At 35.5% G+C, this 20,241-nt stretch overlaps 1 protein-coding gene across 1 annotated transcript in view; it reads left to right on the top strand.

Annotated features, from left to right (window-relative positions):
- Positions 1–4,805: 4,805 nt before the first annotated feature.
- LOC115441152 (insulin-like growth factor 2 mRNA-binding protein 1) overlaps positions 4,806–20,241 on the top strand; it is a 92,346-nt gene continuing 76,910 nt past the window's right edge. The window contains exons 1-3 of the mRNA XM_030165794.2: positions 4,806–5,121; positions 8,329–8,386; positions 13,048–13,128. Of these exons, the coding sequence (XP_030021654.1) occupies positions 4,917–5,121; positions 8,329–8,386; positions 13,048–13,128 (344 nt within the window). The 5' untranslated portion in view covers positions 4,806–4,916. The remainder of the gene's footprint in view (positions 5,122–8,328; positions 8,387–13,047; positions 13,129–20,241) is intronic.

Raw genomic sequence — 20,241 nt, forward strand, 5'->3', positions numbered from 1 at the left:
TTAAAAACTCCTTAAAAACATTGATTGGGTCTTATTTACGACTATCCATCTCGTTACAAAATGAAACATAGAAAGTTTTAGTTGATTTTTCAAGTAATTTATATAAGTATTTTATCAGACGAAAACTTTAATCATTTCCACGATTAAATTATTTGACATAGATGGGCATTTTTTTTAATTCGTTTTAGAAAATCTATAGAAAGTACCTAAGTACTACTACACGAAAACTCATAAATGTAGATTCTGCATGTGTGCGTAGGATAGACGAGCTGCCAACTTTGCGTCGAGCCATGACCACCAGTGACGGTAGTAAGTGTAAGTTTGGTTTCAAACCGATTCAAATTGTATACTTACATCGTTTGAAAGCAATGAATAAAATGTTTATTTACCAACACAGAGTTTTTACTTATACTTAGTTTTTATAACTTAGGTAGGTAATACCTACGCTTGGTCGGACGGACCAAATAGAACTAAAGCTGTTAAGTACTATATTCAATTAATATGTTAGTGTATCACATGTTTAAAGATGTTTACACAGTTTATCGGTAGGTACCCCGTTATATCCCTGCTTCGGTAAAATCAAGAAAATATTTTAATTAAGAAAAAGATAATTATTAACACCAACGGTTTTCAACCAAAAAAAAATGGATAACCCATTTTTCGGATTTATACACTTTTTTTTTAATCAGGTTGTTATAATTACTTGCTTAATTGGTTTTAAACTGGCCTTACATCTATAGTCCCAGCTTCACTTGCGTGAAATGTACTCCGTCCTACAAAATCACTATAAGTAGGTACCAATCTCTAGAGCTACATTCAATCTAATTGAAAACTCCGATTTTTAAATTCAAATGTTTCCTACGCAGGCTATTACTAGAATGGAAATAATCTAGTTATGATAATCACGAACATGATCTACCCGCGTACCAAATTACATTCAAATCCGTACAGCGGTTTCTGACTAAAACTATTACATACTAAAAATTTCCAAACATTTTCACAAATATTCGCATATTTATAATAGTACTAGCTAACCCGACTGTCGCGGTTGTTCTGTTTTAGCTATAAATATTCAATTCGAACAGGAATAAATAATAAAAAGTAATGAGTGTTTATTATAATGGTATTTGACACACAACACAGGTAGTTATGTTTTCTGGTGCGTAAATAAGTAATGTCGATGGTTTTCCGCATGGGAACTTACGACATGCAATTTTGATGCCACAAACACTTATCAACTGCGCTTACGATTTATTTATCGACATATAAACGCAAGCCATACTGGAAATCCTAACCATTTAAAGTTGAATAGCATGACGTTCGGAATTACAGGGATTCGTGGAATCAAAACGTCTTCGCCTTTATACTTACTTCCCTTTCAAAATTGTGGCTTGAATGACGTTGTTCATTAATTTCTTCACCGCAAGCCAGGTGCCATTACTAAGGCATATTTTTATTTCTTTTTATATTAAATTTATACTTATTTATCCAAAAATACAACTGTTTGCAAAATTCACATTTATTAAATGCAGGAAGTTAAAATAGCCGTTAAGTTTTCCGAATTTTTCAAATTTTTTGAGCAATTTTCTTTCATGGCGTGACCAAGCGGACCAGGGTTTTGTTTTTATTATAATATAACTAATATATTTTGGAACAATTAGATTAAAATTTTCACTAGACTTCCACTTAATAAAGAAATTAATCTGATTACTATCAGGCGAATGGCAAGCTCGTCTCGTCATTCAAAGCAATAAAAAATAATAATGCATGCAATAAGTATTCTCCCTCAGCAAATTAGGAATGCATGTGTTCGGGTAGATAGGCAAGAGGCGCCTAGTTTGTGACAGGCGACCTGCTATTATAGCATTGCTAGGTATTGTATAGCCGTCAGTCTTCAAATGTGGGGAGGCTAAGAAATTCCAGTGCACCGACGGAGTCTCAACTGTAAGCTATCTGCTGGCAATTACCACTCATTTTATTTCTTTTCAACCTGAATTATGGCGTTAAAGTTCTACACTTTTATAGAAAACTAGCTTTTTCCCGCGACTCCGCCCGCGTTATAAAGTTTTTCGGGCTAAAGTTTTCCTTTATAAAAGTCATGCTATATATTTTCCCGGGAGCCTATGATCTTCCCAGGGTCTCAAACTGTCTCCATACCAAATTTCATCCTAATACGTTGGGTAGTTTTTGAGTTTAACACGTTCAGGCAGACAGATGCAACTTTGTTTTATAATATATTTTTGTAGAACTTTTTAACAGGAACAATCCCGTCATACATCATTGTTCCATAAGTTTAACTGTTTACCCAGCGCACGCAACGGAAGCTCTCAAAAGTAATAAATTTTCCCCGTCCGCAAAATGTTTCATTACTGCTCCGCTCCTATTGGTCAAAGCGTGATGATATATAACCTATAGCACTCCACGAACAAAGGGCTATTCAACACAAAAAGAATTTATCAGTTCGAACCAGTAGTTCCTTCAATCAGCCATTTCTGCTCCGCTCCTATTGGTCATAGCGTGATGATATATAGCCTATAGCACTCCAAGAACAAAGGGCTATCCAACGCAAAAAGATTTTTTCAGTTCGAACCGATAGTTCCTGAGATTAGTCATTACTGCTCCGCTCCAATTGGTCATAGCGTGATGATATATAGCTTATAGCACTCCACAAACAAAAGGCTATCCAACACAAAAATATTTTTTCAGTTCGAACCGGTAGTTCTTGAGATAAGACATTACTGCTCCGCTCCTATTGGGTATAGCGTGATGATATATAGCCTATAGCACTCCACGACCAAAGGGCTAGCCAACACAAAAAAAAAAATTCAGTTTGAACCGGTAGTTCCTGAGATTAGCGCGTTCAAACAAACAAACAAACAAACAAACTCTTCAGCTTTATACTTAGTCTGGCCATAAATACTGTTACACTTAATTATAAAAAAATATTACATTTGAATTTCGAATCTGTCATTTTTATACGATTGTTCATTGTGTTTTCTCATTTTGGCGCCAATACATTGTAAAATATTTTGCGATATTAAAATGGTGTGGGGTGATAAAGAGAACCGAATCGCTGTGATAGCATTACACAAAGTAGGTATGGAGCCAAATGCAATTTTTAAAACTCTCCATACACTTGGTATTAGTAAAATGTTTGTGTACCGGGCTATTAATAGGTACAATGAGACCTCCTCTGTTTGTGACAGAAAAGATCTGGCCGTCCACGTAGTGTTCGTACGAAAAAGGTGGTCAAAGCAGTAAGGGAAAGAATTCGAAGAAATCCTGTCCGAAAGCAAAAGATTTTATCTCGGGAAATGAAGATAGCACCTAGAACCATGTCGCGTATTTTAAAAGATGACTTAGGACTTGCAGCCTATAAGAGACGCACTGGCCATTTCTTAACTGATAATTTAAAGAAGAATAGGGTGGTAAAATCGAAACAACTACTGAAGCGGTACGCAAAGGGAGGTCACAGAAAAATTTTGTTTACGGATGAGAAAATTTTACAATTGAGCAACATTTTAACAAACAAAATGACCGTATTTATGCTCAAAGCTCTAAGGAAGCTTCCCAATTAGTCGACAGAGTGCAACGTGGACATTATCCGACTTCAGTGATGGTTTGGTGGGGTGTTAGCTATGAAGGAGTGACTGAGCCATATTTTTGTGAAAAGGTATCAAAACATCGGCACAAGTGTATCAAGATACCATTCTTGAGAAGGTAGTTAAGCCCCTTAACATCACCATGTTCAATAACCAAGTATGGTCCTTCCAGCAAGACTCGGCGCCGGGTCATAAAGCTCGGTCCACGCAGTCTTGGTTGGAATCGAACGTTTCGGACTTCATCAGAGCTGAAGACTGGCCGTCGTCTAGTCCCGATCTTAATCCGCTGGATTATGATTTGTGGTCAGTTTTAGAGAGTACAGCTTGCTCTAAACGCCATGATAATTTGAGTCCCTAAAACAATCTATACGATTGGCAGTGAAGAATTTTCCCATGGAAAGAGTGCGTGCTTCTATTGATAACTGGCCTCATCGTTTAAAGGACTGTATTGCAGCCAATGGAGACCACTTCGAATAAGCTTTTTATATTTTTTAATTGTTTTATATTTATGTATTAAACTGACACACTGTAAAAGTAATAAATGTTATTTGCAGTTAACAATTTTCTTTTTTCTTTATTACAATATTTATGGCAAGACTAGGTATAATAGTATAGATATCAGTCAGATTTATTTTTCTTATACTTAAGAGTTCAATTATTCGCAAAATAAAGAGAAATAGCCGGTAGCCAAAGCGATGTTATTTATTAAGATATCAAATGATAAAATATCTTTATATTTAATTGTAAGATAGACATGAAATAAAAGAACACGTCGAATTGAGACCGTACACCTTTTTTGAAGTTGGTTAAAAACTCTTTTTAGCCATGATCCTCTAAGGATACATCACCAGTTCTTTTATCGCCAGAAATAAAATAACTACCTACCAGCTGGGGCGGGGGCAGGTCACGACGGAACACAACTTGCAACGCAATATTCGGCTCCTAATAAATGAGTATTATTTTATGTTTTGTATATAAGTGCGTCATTAGAGATGCATCACAGCAGGGCGGATTGACGGAGCGAGCGTGTCGGCGCACGCCGCATCATTGCGACCCGCTCCACCCCGTCCCGTCACAATAGACGTTACGCTTAAAGCCGGTCACAGAAATCATACAGATCACATAAACCCTCTTTTCATGTGAATTAATAAAGCATGGCCTACGCAAGCAAAAAAAAATATCGTATTCGAAGTTTAAACAATCCTCAGTGACACCCTAGGACAAAAGATATTCGGAAGTCTGGTCTGATCTGATTAGTATTGTGCAAAAAAGGACATCGGTTTAGGTTAGATCTGGGATATTCAAGACGCCAGAATGAGTGAGCAACTGAAAACTGTTTCTGCAATGAATAAACTTTACATTGGAAATTTGCCGTTTGAAGCCGATGAAGCAACCGTCAGGCAGCTATTTGCAGAACAGAATTTAACGGTTGCGGATATTTCTGTGAAGCGAGGTGGTTACGCTTTTGTAGACTTTCCGGATCAGTCGGCAGCAGACCGTGCCATTGATAAACTACACGGTATTTATTACATAGAATTATTATGCACCTTATTAAATTTCTATATAAGAAAAATGATCATGCGTGTTCTAACATTTATTACCTTGATAAAGTGAATATGTTTTATAGTGGCGAAGGGTCCATATACCCCGATTCCTGCCGCTTCCCTTTATATAGAGTATATGTAAAATCTAATTATTACAACGAATTTCATTTACGCATATTAGTACCTATACTATGTTGTGTCGGGTTCCCTTTCGGAAATTTTCACCTTTCGCTACTGTTGCCTACTATGGTTCATGTTTAAACAATTTTAACTATGGTATGTGTTCATATGTTTTGTACAATATTGAATAAGGGAACCTATGCTCCACTGTGAACGTAGGTATGCCTTGGGTAAATATTACATTTAGGACACCTATGTAACCAGTTTCTAACTAAAATTTAAAACTTCTGTTCCGACATCGACGGTAAATTGAGTAAATGTTTTGCTTTAGTTTCGATAGGAACCAACCGGATATATGACAAACTACTTTCATGAGCTTTTATCGTCAGAGCTGAGAACCATTAGTTAATCTTGTTATAAATAGGTAATTTCTATATTTCTAACATAAGTGCTAGAGAATATAGGTATTATACAAAGGCTACAGTTAGGTTAAAGGTCTACTCAGACTAATTTAGAAATTTCGCACCACGTCGTGAGCTAGATATGACTAGAACTATACTATTATTTATCCTAGCGCCCCGCATTAGAAACATTTTGTCTGTACTCTAAGACCACGTATTGAACTATCACTCTATAGATTATTGTATAACTAACGTGAAATGACAACTTGCTTTTGTATTTCGTATATTGAATTAGTTTTCTGAAAGACCAAGTATCCCCATCCCTTCACTAATTCTTGCCTTTTTCTTTTCTTCAAGGCAAAACGCGCATACATTATTTTTCAGTTATTAAGTATGGCTATCATAAAGTTTTGGATTTTTAATTATAATCTGGTGACACCGACACACTTGCATATTTGGCCACCTGTATCTATGATAGATACAAAAAAAGTAATAATATGACAGTAAAACGATTTACGCCCCAATAAGACGATGTGCCAATTCAATGACCAGATCCTGAATTTGTGTTTACAACTCTATTATTATTGCAGATGGATTAGACCAATCAAAATTCTTTACATGGTTGTGATGACTTCGTTTTTATATCGATACACATAGAACGTATTTCATAATATTACGAGCGAACAAAGGCAGTCCAATAATAGATGATGTATTAAGACAAGTGATTGTATGTATACTAGTGGAACCTGGCGGATGTTCGCCTGCCATAGACCGCCTTCCACGTATCTACCTCATTTTAGACATCAAGACTAGACCTCTCATATTATTAGATCTTTGTTAACAACGCCATGTATCGGGTGATAATATCCTGTCTTTTAATATGGAACCAATCATTCATTCATAAAACTTAATTGATATCATCGTTCAGACTGGAGGTTTCAGTGTAGAAGTAAAACCATTGAGAGTTAAAAATACCATTGAGATTTTTTACTTCCAAAAACTCATGTTCTGACATTCAAATACAACAAAAATAAATCAGCAAAACGATCGAGCTGTTCGCAAGTGATGCTCCACAGCGCTGGCCCAAGGATAGAGCGAGTGTAAGGTTCGCTCTAGGCACTAGACAGAAAGGCGCGCCAAAATGTGAAATAGTAATACGTTGTCGAACGAAAAATAAATTAGATTTTTGAAAACGCGCATTCATGTGGACTGATGAGTGTTCGACTCAGTGTTTGCATTTTGAGGATGTTTCCCGCTTTCGTGGCGAAATGCCGTAATTTTGTTCATATTTTTGCTACGGACGGATATAGCGAATGAATCGTATTATAGGGTAAAATCGAGTTCGTTCAATTATTTATAACTAGTTATACTTTATTTCATGACGCTTATTACTGTTTCATAGAAGATTTCTTCGAATTTATAATAAATGTTAGCATTTTGATCAATTAAATTATAGTATTGCATCTCCGATCTGAGGAATTGGTTGGCGTTGATATAACCGGTACCACAAAATTTGTAAGAAACCTAATCCGTAACGGTCTCGAACGAAGGTGCCTATGGTTAATATTAATTAACTAGCTTTTACCCGCGGCTCCGCCCGCGTTATAAAGTTTTTCAAGCTAAAGTTTTCCGTTATAAAAGTAGTAGTTTCCCGGGAGCCTATGTTCTTCCCAGGGTCTCAAACTGTCTCCATACCAAATTTCATCTTAATACGTTGGGTAGTTTTTCAGTTTAACACGTTCAGGCAGGCAGATGCAGCGGGGACTTTGTTTTATAATATATTTTTTAGAACTTTTTAAGAGGAACAATCCCGTCATACATCATTGTTGCATAACTTTAACCGTTTACACAGAAACTAATAATTTTTCTCCGTTTTTGCAACATGTTTCATTACTGCTCCGCTCCTATTGGTCATAGCGTGATGATATATAGCCTATAGCACTCCGGGATCAAAGGGCTATCCAACACAAAAATATATTTTCAGTTCACACCGGTAGTTCCTGAGATTAGCCATTACTGCTCCGCTCCTATTGGGTATATCGTGATGATATATAGCCTATAGCACTCCACAAACAAAGGGCTATCCAACGCAAAAAGATTTTTTCAGTTTGGGCCAGTAGTTCCTGAGATTAGCGCGTTCAAACAAACAAACAAACTCTTCAGCTTTATATAATAGTATAGATTAAGTTAAATGTTATTATATTATATCGCGTCCAAAAATACGGATTTTTAAAATCCTTATGTTTAAAGAATATTTATTGGAAGTTTATGGTAAAACTAAAATCGTCACCGAAAACAGGGCTCCAGAATCGCTCGTTTAAAACTAACTAGCTCTACCTTTATCAATTTGGCTAAGGCCGTCGTTGGCTCCATTATATCTACATTTGGCCATTGATTTATATTTTATACATATATATACATGTACAGCTAATATAAGTACTTTTATATATGACGAATGATGATAAACTTCTTTAAAGAAACCCATTTAAGAGAATTCTACAATTGACTTTAAATGTGGTGCAACAAACCTTTGACCTTGCACCATGCTCAACAAAAGTTAAACTTTTACTATCTACTTTAAGCCCCGTTTGCAATCTGTCGTAGTAGCAGCTACACTAAAACTGTGGTAAATTATTAAATAATGAAATATTTTTGTTGCAGGTTACCCGTATTGCGGCCTCCCTCTGATCGTTGAACCGTCGTTTGCAAATAAGAAAATGTAAGCACACGTTCGTTTGTACCGTTGTTTTGTTTTCGTAACGCTACGTACAGATAGTCTCCCAGTCTTTCACCGTACTATGGTTGTCAGTAGATAGATATTCTAAATTGTGTGAAAAAATTAGTTTTGTAATGTTAAAAACCTATTTTTATTAGAGGTTATTTTTCAATCAACATAAAATTAGAGTAAAGTACAAACTAATTAAAAATGTTAGTCGTATGTAATATGTGACCAAATTGTGGTCAATAATAAAAAGCAATGGTTGTCAAGGCAGTCTCAGAAGGTATATTAGAGATTTCGTTGAGGGAGGGCATTAATTCTCTAACGTAACTTCCAAAGATTTACGTACTTAAGGCGATACCTCAAGGTCCATTTTCATACATTTTGTTTCACCTTTAATCTGGGTAACTAAACAAGTATTGGCAAGTAAAGAATTTAAATTCACGTCTAGTTAGTGATTAGTTCTCGCAGTTGAAAGAAAAACGTAAAAATAATTAATAATCATGGATATTTCGGCCTTTAAAATTTCGTCATATTAAATTTGAAAATGGACCTTGAGGTATCGCCTTAATTGAAAAAATCCCAAGATCACTAATATACGTATTAACCCTATTAGAATAAACATATTTAATTGTGAACACTTTTATTAAAATTTATAAAACTACATTTTTATTACTTTTTAGACACTGACGTAGATCATTAAAATAATATTGTGGCTCGAGGCACCATGACAGTGACGTGTTTGTGGTCCGCGTAAAAAATGGTTTAGCATATCTGGTCTAGATCAATCACATTTGAGCGGAGAAATAGTTCTCAAAAAACGGTCCTATATTATGGTAATCCTTACAAATCCTTTACCATGGCACAGGTGGTCTCGGAACAAAGCTTTTACGGGAAGAACGTGAACGTCTGTTATTTAAGTAATTACGGTCCAATTTTATTGTTGTAATATCATATTACGTCATTAAGAAATGCCATATTATTTTACAGTTGTACTATCGATATCTGTCTGCAATATGGCGTTAAAAATGTTATTTCTTAAGAGCAGCTTTATTTAACATATAAACAATATTCAAATTACATGATTCTCTAATTTACGATATTTCATAGTAGTGATCACTACTATGTGTAATTGTTATAGTTAACAATTACACATACGACATCACGGAAAATTGAAAATTATCTTGACACATTATTCGTAGTCGCAAGTACTGTGAAAAAAAATTGCCTTCGGTTAAATCTGTTAGTGAGTCTGAATGACAAATGGCTCGACGAGATGACCAATTGTGAATTTACTATTTTACATTGTTTGTGTTTTCGTCCCCTATCTAATGTATCCAACTTTAATTCGTCCAACCTGTATTGGAATTATGAATGGCAACAAAATACTCGCAAAAAAGTGACAGATAGTTTTAAATGAATGCGTCAGCCTCGCAGCAGGACACAAGTATATTTCAAACCCAAAAGTTTAAAGGGAGTTGGGCAGTCGTCATTTAACTGATACTTACCTACCGACTGACTGACTGACTGATACGACTTACTGTTCATTTAGAATATAAACTAAAAAATGTTTATTACATTCAGAATTCATTGAGTAAGTTACTATTAATTTAATATTGTAGTATGTAATCTTTTACAGTAATATTTACTTTATCTTTTTGCAATAAGCAATCTACTTGATCAACCTAAATTCAAACTGTGGTTTATGTTGTAACTTGAGAATTGTGATAAGTTAAAAACATATCACGAAGATGTTTGAGAATAAAAGTTTTAAATAAAATTAGGATTGTAAGTACAGGCAATATATGGTATTACAAGAGATGGCGCTAGTAATACGACTCTACGTACCCACTACCTCGTCTATTCATTCGCCGCGAATCCAATATTAAATATTTTCTAGCCTGTCACGGTAAATTTAATATAGGAAACTCAATGTAAGCGTATTATACCTAGCTGGTATAGGTATATTTACGGGGTAATATAATTCACCTCAGGGCATTTTATCAGTCAAGACAAAATTTACCTAAATATAAAATCTAGATACAAGTAGATACCCACCTACTTTATTCATAGCAATTGGTTATTAAGAGCACCGGTAGTGGGATAGCTGTCTTTAAAATATACAGGAGGTAAGGTCAGGTGGGGCAAGTGCGCCGACGGGGTAAGTGCACCTGCCCTAAAAAAATCGAAAACTATTGATGTTATACAATTACCGCAATCTTATATCAATGCTACTAACTGAAATACAGTTCCATTAAACAACACAAATGGCTCTGTTCATTTTAATACGATTTATTCGCCATTTTGTTTTAAGTGTCATTTAGACCTGTAAACAGAGATGACCCCGTGAAAGATAACATCAAATATTTCAAGATATGTAACATATTTCTGTAAACTAGTAAAGTGAGTACATAGTTTAAACCTTTTATTTTAACTTCCTACCTGAATTTTATTTATATATACTAAAATAAAGGATTTTTTAGCAATGCGAAAAAATGTACCTCAAAATTGTCGAGTAGGGCAAGTGCGCCACAGTTACTAGTCGTATGGCGCACTTGCCCCTGAACCATATATCACCAACCTTTTTTGAGAATATGTTTTACTAATATGAATTATTATTATTAAAATGTTATACTTAGCCTAATATAAGTACTCAAGGTATTTTGTTTTAAGCCGACTTAAATAAAAGGGCGTATTAGTTAATTCGTCGTATATTTGTTTGTTTTAGATCATTCGTTTTTACAAAAGAAAAACTGAAATATTTTGGTCTAGAGAAACTTTACGTGAAGGGGTTGCAACTGTTCGATCAGGCACGTTATCTGATTATAATGCAGCTAAAACATCAAATGTCATAAGGTCATATTCTAAGTAATTGAGTTATAACGCATTAAAATTGTTAATTCCTACATTTTTATATGTTTATTTTTTTAATTTTTAGAAATAAAATGGATTTCATATTATGGCTCCCGTTTTTTTTAATTTTTTTAAATATAGCAAAAAAATGTGTAAAATGTTTTCAAGCCCTGATGTACAAATATATGGCGCACTTGCCCCGAATTTGATTTAACTGCCATAGTTTGTTATAATATTGAGTGATTAAAATTTATCTAAGAGCAATGCGCGTAAAACTTATTTCTCTATGGACTAAAGTGACTGTTTTCTTTATAATGTTTCATATTGGCGTTTTTTTTTTACACAGGTGCACTTGCCCCATTTCCGGAGGCAAGTGCGCCTACTACCATTTTTTTTTATTTTGAGTAAAATAATATTAATTTATTGTCTGATTGCCTTGAATGACTATAGGTCGTTATCACAAAATACCAAATATTCTTAAATTAATAAAATTACATTCTTAAGTCAGCATAAAAAGAAATTATTTTGCATTGACTCCAGCTATAAAAATTTTATGGCGCACTTTCCCCTACTGACCTTATAATGTTATATAAGTATCTACCGTCAGTGTATATTAAAATCAATGATTAACACTGTTACAGTGACTGCCAACGACGGGTCAGGCATTTTTTTTTGTTATTAGCCTGGCAGAGCCGGCTTATACAAACACACCGGTCTCGCGGGTGAGTGCTTTAGGCACTGTGAGCTTTTAAGTGGCCATGCTGAGGGCGACCCTCTAAAGAGCCACGACCTCGGTTCAGGAAGGCCACTGAGAGAGGATGAGACATCAACGATTATGGGAATCGTGAGAGGTGCGCAAGCGACCTATCAGTCTACCTAGTTTACGTTGGCACGCGGACCGGAAATATCAAAAGGGTCGAGGGGACGGGGGACGCGGCGTGGTCCTCTGCGGCGAGGACGGAGCTGCGGGCGTGTAGAGTGTATTAGCTTTTTGAGCTACTCGTGCTTGAGGCAGATTACCAGAGTTATATCATCCTCTAGGTCTTTAAGAACGGAACGCGGCCATTTCGCGCGGTCGAAAGGAGTGTATTTCCAATTAAGCGTAATGAGCGTGTTCGGATGGTTGACCGCCTTATCGGAGTAGCGTCTGCTGGACCTGTGCATAAAATGCCTGACAGAGTAATTCCCTGTTTTATTGATTTTTTATACTATACTTAAGTTGCCTTTGTATGCCAGCTATTGAATTAAAACCTTTTTATAATAATAAAAATATTTTTAACAAAAATATAAACCGCCTTCAAAAACCACTCAAAACCAAAAAATAATTTCACATAACAGGTACTTATATACTGGATACCAATTTTGGACTCGGTGCCTAATTGCCAAAACACAATGAAAATTGACGCCTCTGCCTACCCCTGACACGGGGAAAACGTGTTATGCTATATGTATAAGTATGTTAGAAGTACACTCAACCAAATCCAATGCGAAAACATAACTAAAAATGACATAAGAAAGCAAAGTTCGCGATTTTGTTCATTTGGACGACATAATTATTCTAATTTTTTTAGTTTCAAAACCAAACTCCTGAAGCGATTTTGAAAAAAAAATATGAGACCAATCTGGAGGTATATTCTTTCGAATAAAAAAAGAATTTTCCAAACCGGTTCATAAATAAGCAAGTTCTGAGGTAACAAATATACAAAAAAAAAATCACGTCGAATTGATAACCTCCTCCTTTTTTTGAAGTCGGTTAAAAAATATAATGTCGCATCACATAAATATAAGCTTTGTTACTTTGTTTGCAGAGTAAGTGTTCCGAATCTTCAGAGCGCTAGCACTACGCAGCTAAAAGAGAGTAGCAACGAATCGCCTTCCAGTGGCTGGAGGTAAGTAATTATAATAATTAGTTATTAGCATATTATTTTTAATTCCTTTTATCGCAGAACTGTAAATGACAGTACTTTACGGAATTCGCTGTCACAATGCTGTACAATCCCTGTGAGCCATCAAAAAGATGATTTGCGAAGTAAATATAATATTAAACATGGGCGAATGTTCTACTACAGTTCACAAGATCATAATATGTCATTTAATGTGCATTTCAATCGTGTTTCATTATAATAAGATAAATACGAATATTGAATTATAAAATTACAACTTGACATACATGTATCATAATGCTGTAAACATACAATAATAGATATGTTATGTGACAATTAGCCGTTTCGTGTTTCGAACTAAATGGAACTCTATCGCAATTCTTATTGATTCATTGGAACGTAGACAAATTACGCAACATATACTCACCGTAGTACAGAAACTTATTGACCTGTTGCTGCCTGCTGGTAATTGGTATAAAGTTTTTCGAGATTTAATGGAGTTTTATCAGATAAACATGATTAACTCGCTGGCTTGTTTCTTTAAATTCCAGACGCAAAAGCACAAAAAATACAGCCCCCTAATTGATATTTTCCATGCAGGATTTTATTAATGTTGGATATTCGGTTGGTTTTAGAGCAACTTTAAATTAATCCTACTGCGGCCGCGGCAGCCGCGCAGCTCTTAGCGCAGGCAAATAAAGGCGCTCTTACGTCGTTTACTTTACAATCGTGTATGTTGTGGCAATTCGCATGGATTGATCTCCCTGCGCGCCCGCATCTCTGCTGCCGTCCGTGTTGATTGTTGTGTCAAATTGTTCCGCAAAATCCGTTGTAACTTCTCTCCGTCCTTTACTTCCCCATATCCCTCTACATTCCCGATCGGGTAACATTTTGTGTCAGTTTTGCTAATATTCACTCGAAATTGTCCAAATAGAGTTTATATGAAACAAATAGACGGTCGCCACTGATGCACCGCACCTATAGACTTACCTATCAGTCGTCACCTACTTAGGTACTACTCTAGAGTCTGAAATAGCACGTTGGAACGCCATATTGCAAGATTGCCATATTATAATATCTTTTTTAATATTGTACGAATATTATTTGCTTAAAACAAACTTTCACGAATCTTAATAAAGTTAAAGAATTAACTATGTAATGTATAAAAAATATATCGCAAAGCTTCGCTTTCACTCCGCTCTAATTGAAGTTGAACTAACCGTTTCGCTCTTCATAAAGCCAACCTGTGGCCCGCCCCATTATTTGGTCATAAACATGTTGCAATGCAAGTAAGCATGAAAAAGATCTGAATTGGGCTTTATCTTTAAAGCGACAATACTAGCGTGCATTATAATTATGTTAACGATTGACAAGGATTGCTTTGCTTTATGGTCCCTTTGTTTTGAGATCACGGCTTTACAATAAACAAGTAACATATTAGAGTCTGTAACATAAGTTACTCAGCCGATAGTTATGCATATTTGGACTTTACCTACATGAACTTAAGTCATAAGCGGCAACGCATGGTCGCGGCCTGTTCGAGTTCCAGTCTAAACCTCTTGTTATAGAAGTCCTAAAGGGTGAAGTGACTAAAAAATTTCGACTAGGCAACCTTTATGCTCCGGCTCATGATGACTGATGAATAATATATTGTTTATAATATGTCTATTTTCATTTACCACTAAACATTTCATGGACCATTTTAAGGTTCTCAAATGTGCTACCTTTTAACTACTTACTACTAACACCTAAGAAATTGTATTTTAAATAAATGTAGCAAACAAAGTTACAATTTCAGTCCTAAATGTACTTGTAAGTAAGTACTTACCTAATATAATACCAATATTATAAGTACTTATTATTATCATAAATAATTATTTTCGACGAATAAAATATACTTTGGCCGTACTCAAAGTATCTAATTGGTTACATTTCAAAAATATAAATCCATCAAAATATAGCTTACCGATACCTACTTAATTCGGAGATACATACATATTTAGTAGGACAAAAAACTGAGAATTCACTTCGCACTATTTTGATGTGTGGTGACGATAAAATATTAGGTAGGTAGGTATAAGTTACTTACCTATTTTAAATTAGGTATGTACAATACAATATGGATCCCTTGTCAAGGCCATCTTAACAAAATAGTTGGGATTGGTTATTAATATTCCTCATGTCGGCATTCGATAAGCAACAGAGGGGTTGACGAGTCTTGAAAAATCTTATCCAGTTGTGAGATCGCCGAAACAAGAATCAGTACTTAAACAATAATGTTCTTAACGAACTCAATAGACCGGCATGAGTTGAAACAATAAACCAACGATAATGTATGATAAAACTAAACTTAATATAGTGGGGACCAGTATTCATATCTGATGTTGCGATTGTTTCAGCCTAATGAACATTAAATTCTCAAGTTTGAGTCTCTGGCTACGTATAAGCTAAACGGGTGCTTAAATAATTTTGTTCCATTTAAGAACAGCAAAAATGGCGGGAGAAGAGAGTTTACACTTAACGTAACTAGCAAGGGTGGAGAGCGCGTGGCTGATATACCTACAAAATTATTTATAGATGTATTTAAGCTGAGCCTGGGGCACGTGGCGCCCGGGTTTAACCCTTCTCAGAGGCGCGCCCACGTGCCTCGATCGATTGAGGATTCGCGCAAGCGCTATTCTGTTATTCAATCGCGCCAACCCGGCCTTTACCTCACCAATAACCTCCCAAACTCAGTCTTATACAACCAGGATATTTTTTTAATTAAACAAAATAGTATCTATAGACATATATTTTCTGGCAATCGTCTTATTGAAAATACCTTAATAAACCTATTAGATATTTATAATGGTACCTAAGCTAATCAGAATGTAGTCAGTAGATTCTCACGCATTCCACCTACCTACAATTTTATTTTCCTAATTTTCCTATAGCACGTTTATGAACAATCTACTTTTTTTTAAGTTTTGTTAAAGTAGTGACAATCTTGTATAATAAAATCTGGCAGCAGTTGATGCGTAATTTCGAGTTTACTTAAGTACTACAAGTGCACCTAATTTTATTCTGACGGATAAGGAAAGAAACTACACATAGGTAGCTTTGTTTCGCTGTATATATTTATTTCTGTTTATATAATCATTACACTTGGATCCGTATTCCTTTGTAATACCTAGGTAGTCTTGAGTAGCTTGTGAAGTTACTTGCAGTCGCTGACAGTCGAACGTCTAGGCGGTTGCACTTAACTCGTATTAATTAGCCTAGATTCGCATTGGCGTATGCTGAAACGAAATGTAAAAGCGGCGCCAGGGATCGAACAAGTGGTTGCGTCTGACAATTACTTATTACGCAAAAATAAATTCGTCCATGTTATAATTTGATTCGCTGTCACCAGAGTATCTAGACAATTTAACAGTTAATAAAACTATTAAGTCGCGTATAGCTTTAATTATAAAAACATGCATTTTTAAATTAATACATTATTTAGATACACAGTTGTTCTCAAAAGTGAATGCATCGTGACCTTACGAAAAAAAATCAATGTGCTAGACTCCTCTTGGCCGTCTTGATTTAATTTTTAATACTTTAGGAAATAATAAAATATAAGGAGTGTCGTTTTAATGAATCTCTCTCTTCCTGACTAATCTTCCCACATGGTGGTGGGGTCATCCTTCTTCACATTTAGCCATTTTGATGAATATTTTAGTAAATAAAATTATTTAGTTCTGAACCACCAGTGGTTGCCCGGCAGTTGGCTTAGTCCCTTAATCTTAATATTGTCCTTGTTGAAGAAGCCACTAGTGCGTTGCGACGCATACTTCGATATGAATATTGATTTAGAGCTAATGACTGCACATGTATTTATTTTTTCGGTTTGCCTATTGTAAACGAGGTTAGTGCTCTGTAATTAAATCAAAAGTAGTCTGCAAGAATTGGTATGGTAAATTTTCCCGGACAAAACTTTTCTATTGAAATCATATCATGACCAAACATTTTACTCAAGCGTGGCAAATTATCATAAGGGGGTAGCTATAAAAGTTAATAATGTTTAGTGCGTGCAGCTCCAGTGAAACATGTAGGTACTCCCCACTGCGCGCCTCCCTTTCACTTTCATTCTTTCTCTATCATTCTCTACCTCCCACGCTATATTCGCGGCAAGTTGCCAAATCGGGGGTTTCTCCCAATGGAGATACATTCATTCAAATAATATACTTACTTAGTGTATTTCTGACCAAACAGGAAGAGATTTCATCATTTACTTCTAAGAGGACTTCATAGGAATCATTTACCTTTAGCTTACTATCGTCATGACAACATCCCACATTTGTTCCATCAGGCTTGTTAGTTTTTGTTTCCATATATTTATATTATGTGGATTTTTTTACATTTTTAGAATGCCGCCACGAGCCTGCGTCGCGTCCGAAACGTCAGACTTTTGAATTGAAGCTTCTTTCAGGTTTATGACCCTTATTTCAAAGTCTGGTGCGTTCCAATAAAGTTTCTTCTTAATTTTCTACCCTTCTGTTTGGCCACTCCCAGCATACAAGCGGTGAGACTAACATTCCTTCGGTATCAGACATATACACTGTCAATATCTGATGCGCTCGAGTATTTTTTCTTACTTGACTGTACATTTGGATGTACAGTCAAGTAAGAAAAAATTCTCCTGTGGATTCTCCCATCACAATTAAAGAGGCATATAGGTTTATAGGCGATAGGTACTTCAAAAATGTGTCATTTTTTCTTTCAAAATCGTATAAGTACCCGCCAACGAATCTCTAGTATATCACTATTTAGCATCGTCAGCTCTTCTTTTACATAATATTGATGAGTGCTCGTATTCTATTCTCACTTTAGGAATTTATTTAATATCAATCATTATTATTACTCGCAGTATAAGTACGTGGCACGCGCGTTTATCATTTTGTACACTCGAGGTACGGAGAGGAAAGTCAAATAAGTATCATAGTGTACTTATTCCCCAACGGAAAGAATACACCACCCCTACGATACCATATATATAATTGTAAACGCATCAGTTACAGATAACATTAAGAACTCATAAAAGAAGGAAAAAAAGGTTTGAGTATGGTCACATAATAGATAATAATAAATACCTACTTACACATTACATTGTTGCCTACCTGAATGATACCTCCAGCAAGGTATCCGACCACATGAAACGCAACAATGACGTTGGTTAGTTACTTCCCCTCGGTGTTTCCGAGTCATTGTGATAAGTACAATGCGCCGAAGCCCGTCGGGATAATCGGATAGTAAGAATTACGAAGAGAAATGAATAGCTACTAAGATGGCAACTCGATATACGGAAACGGAAATCATTTTAGCTCTTATGAATGACGTTTATAGCGTTGTTTGTGCTTTACAAGAAGAAAATGTAATTTTGAAATTTAATCACTTTTCTACTTGCATTTTAATGGCACCACGTTGCCAAAAAATCGTGATACTGATCGTAAAAGAATATTGTTCTTTTATTTATTGGTATCTAATTTTTTATGCGAAATTTCTTAACACGAATATTTTACAATAGCTATTACAATGAACCCTATTTTCATGGAAGTTACAACAGTTAAAGTTTGAGGAGAGCAGACCACGTGGCCGCAGACCAAATAAACAAGACACTAGCCAAGACTATCCCGGAGGCACTGCATCTGGCGGAGGGTCCTCCATCCATCCATCTTGGGATGGTCATCATGGTCGCCTGATCGCCAGGCATGATGGTCATCATGCCTGGCGATCAGCTGCCCAAGTCTCGAACTAATGACAGGAGTCACAATCCTCAGAATTGAGGGAACCATTACAGAGAAGAGAGAGAGACAACTGTTAAACAGATAAACTCCTCATAATGTGATAGCGTGCGAAGTTTGTCGAGACTTTGGATACTAAAATCGGAATGTTTACAATAAAGGAAATAAATATAACCACTGATTGGCAAAATATGGCGAGCTTACCCGCCAAACGTTTCTTGTTATGATTTAAAACCTCGGAGCCTTTATTGAAATTCGACATCATACACTAATGAAATATTATAGGTACTTACTTATATCTAATATATATGGTGTAAATAGACTGTAAATTCATATTTTATTTTCTCATTCTAAGCGATAGACTTATGCGAAATAGCAATCAGTCTAGTTGACAGGTTTTAGAAAATATGTGATTATTTAATATTATTTTATATTGGACGTAATCATTTTTGTGACTTTTTGACAGTTTTATTATTATTTTTTTATTTAATAGCTATTTAACTAAGTGTTTAATCACGTAAAATAATAAAACTTCTCACTAGCGGCGCGTCGTAAGAACAGGGGTCGATGAGGGCAGTCCGCCCCGGGTGCTAAGCACCAAGAGATGACAAATTTAATTCACTTGTACGGCTAAAGAAAATTGACAGGACACTGTAAGTAAGTACGGATTAAACAGTCTCCTGTTTTGGTAAACAATGATGGTTCATACACGTATGATTGTTGTGTCAGGATCGTCTTTGGTCAGGTGTGTATGGGATGCCAGCAGGTAATAATTTATAAAAAAATGAGAACAGATAATAATTTTATATTTAATTACAATCATAAAATATCATACAAAAAGGTAAATTTCGTATTAATTATAATCATATTTCTTTTGCTAGGTACAAAACCGAATACCAACCCGTGCTACACCGACATTGAAACTCCTATAAAACATTAAGTACAGAAATGTAATCTGTTTATATCTATGTTATATACCTAAGTACTTATAATATCTACGATTAAATTAGGTAAGGACCACAAAAGTATCGACGTGGGGTGAAGCAGTATTATCTCGCCTATTGCGGCTAAAATCATCAACAGTCCTGGTGAAACATAAGGGAGTTAAATAAAAAAGTGGGACGAAGACGCCACATCGCGCGGTGTCAGTATTGCCCGCGGCGAAAGACTCGCAAATTCAAACATATGCACCGATTCGTGTGGCCTAATTTAGTGCTAAAGTCAGAGTAGGGGTGCGAGGGCGTCGTGTTTCTAAGGACAAACATATGAAATTGATATCTGAAGTTATAAATTGATCGTGTAAATAGCCGCAATAAATTCAATTTAGTTACTTAATTAAAGTTCTGAAATGGTC

Source organism: Manduca sexta, chromosome 27 (genome assembly GCF_014839805.1).
Source record: "Manduca sexta isolate Smith_Timp_Sample1 chromosome 27, JHU_Msex_v1.0, whole genome shotgun sequence".
In the NCBI taxonomy this organism is placed as follows: domain Eukaryota; kingdom Metazoa; phylum Arthropoda; class Insecta; order Lepidoptera; family Sphingidae; genus Manduca; species Manduca sexta.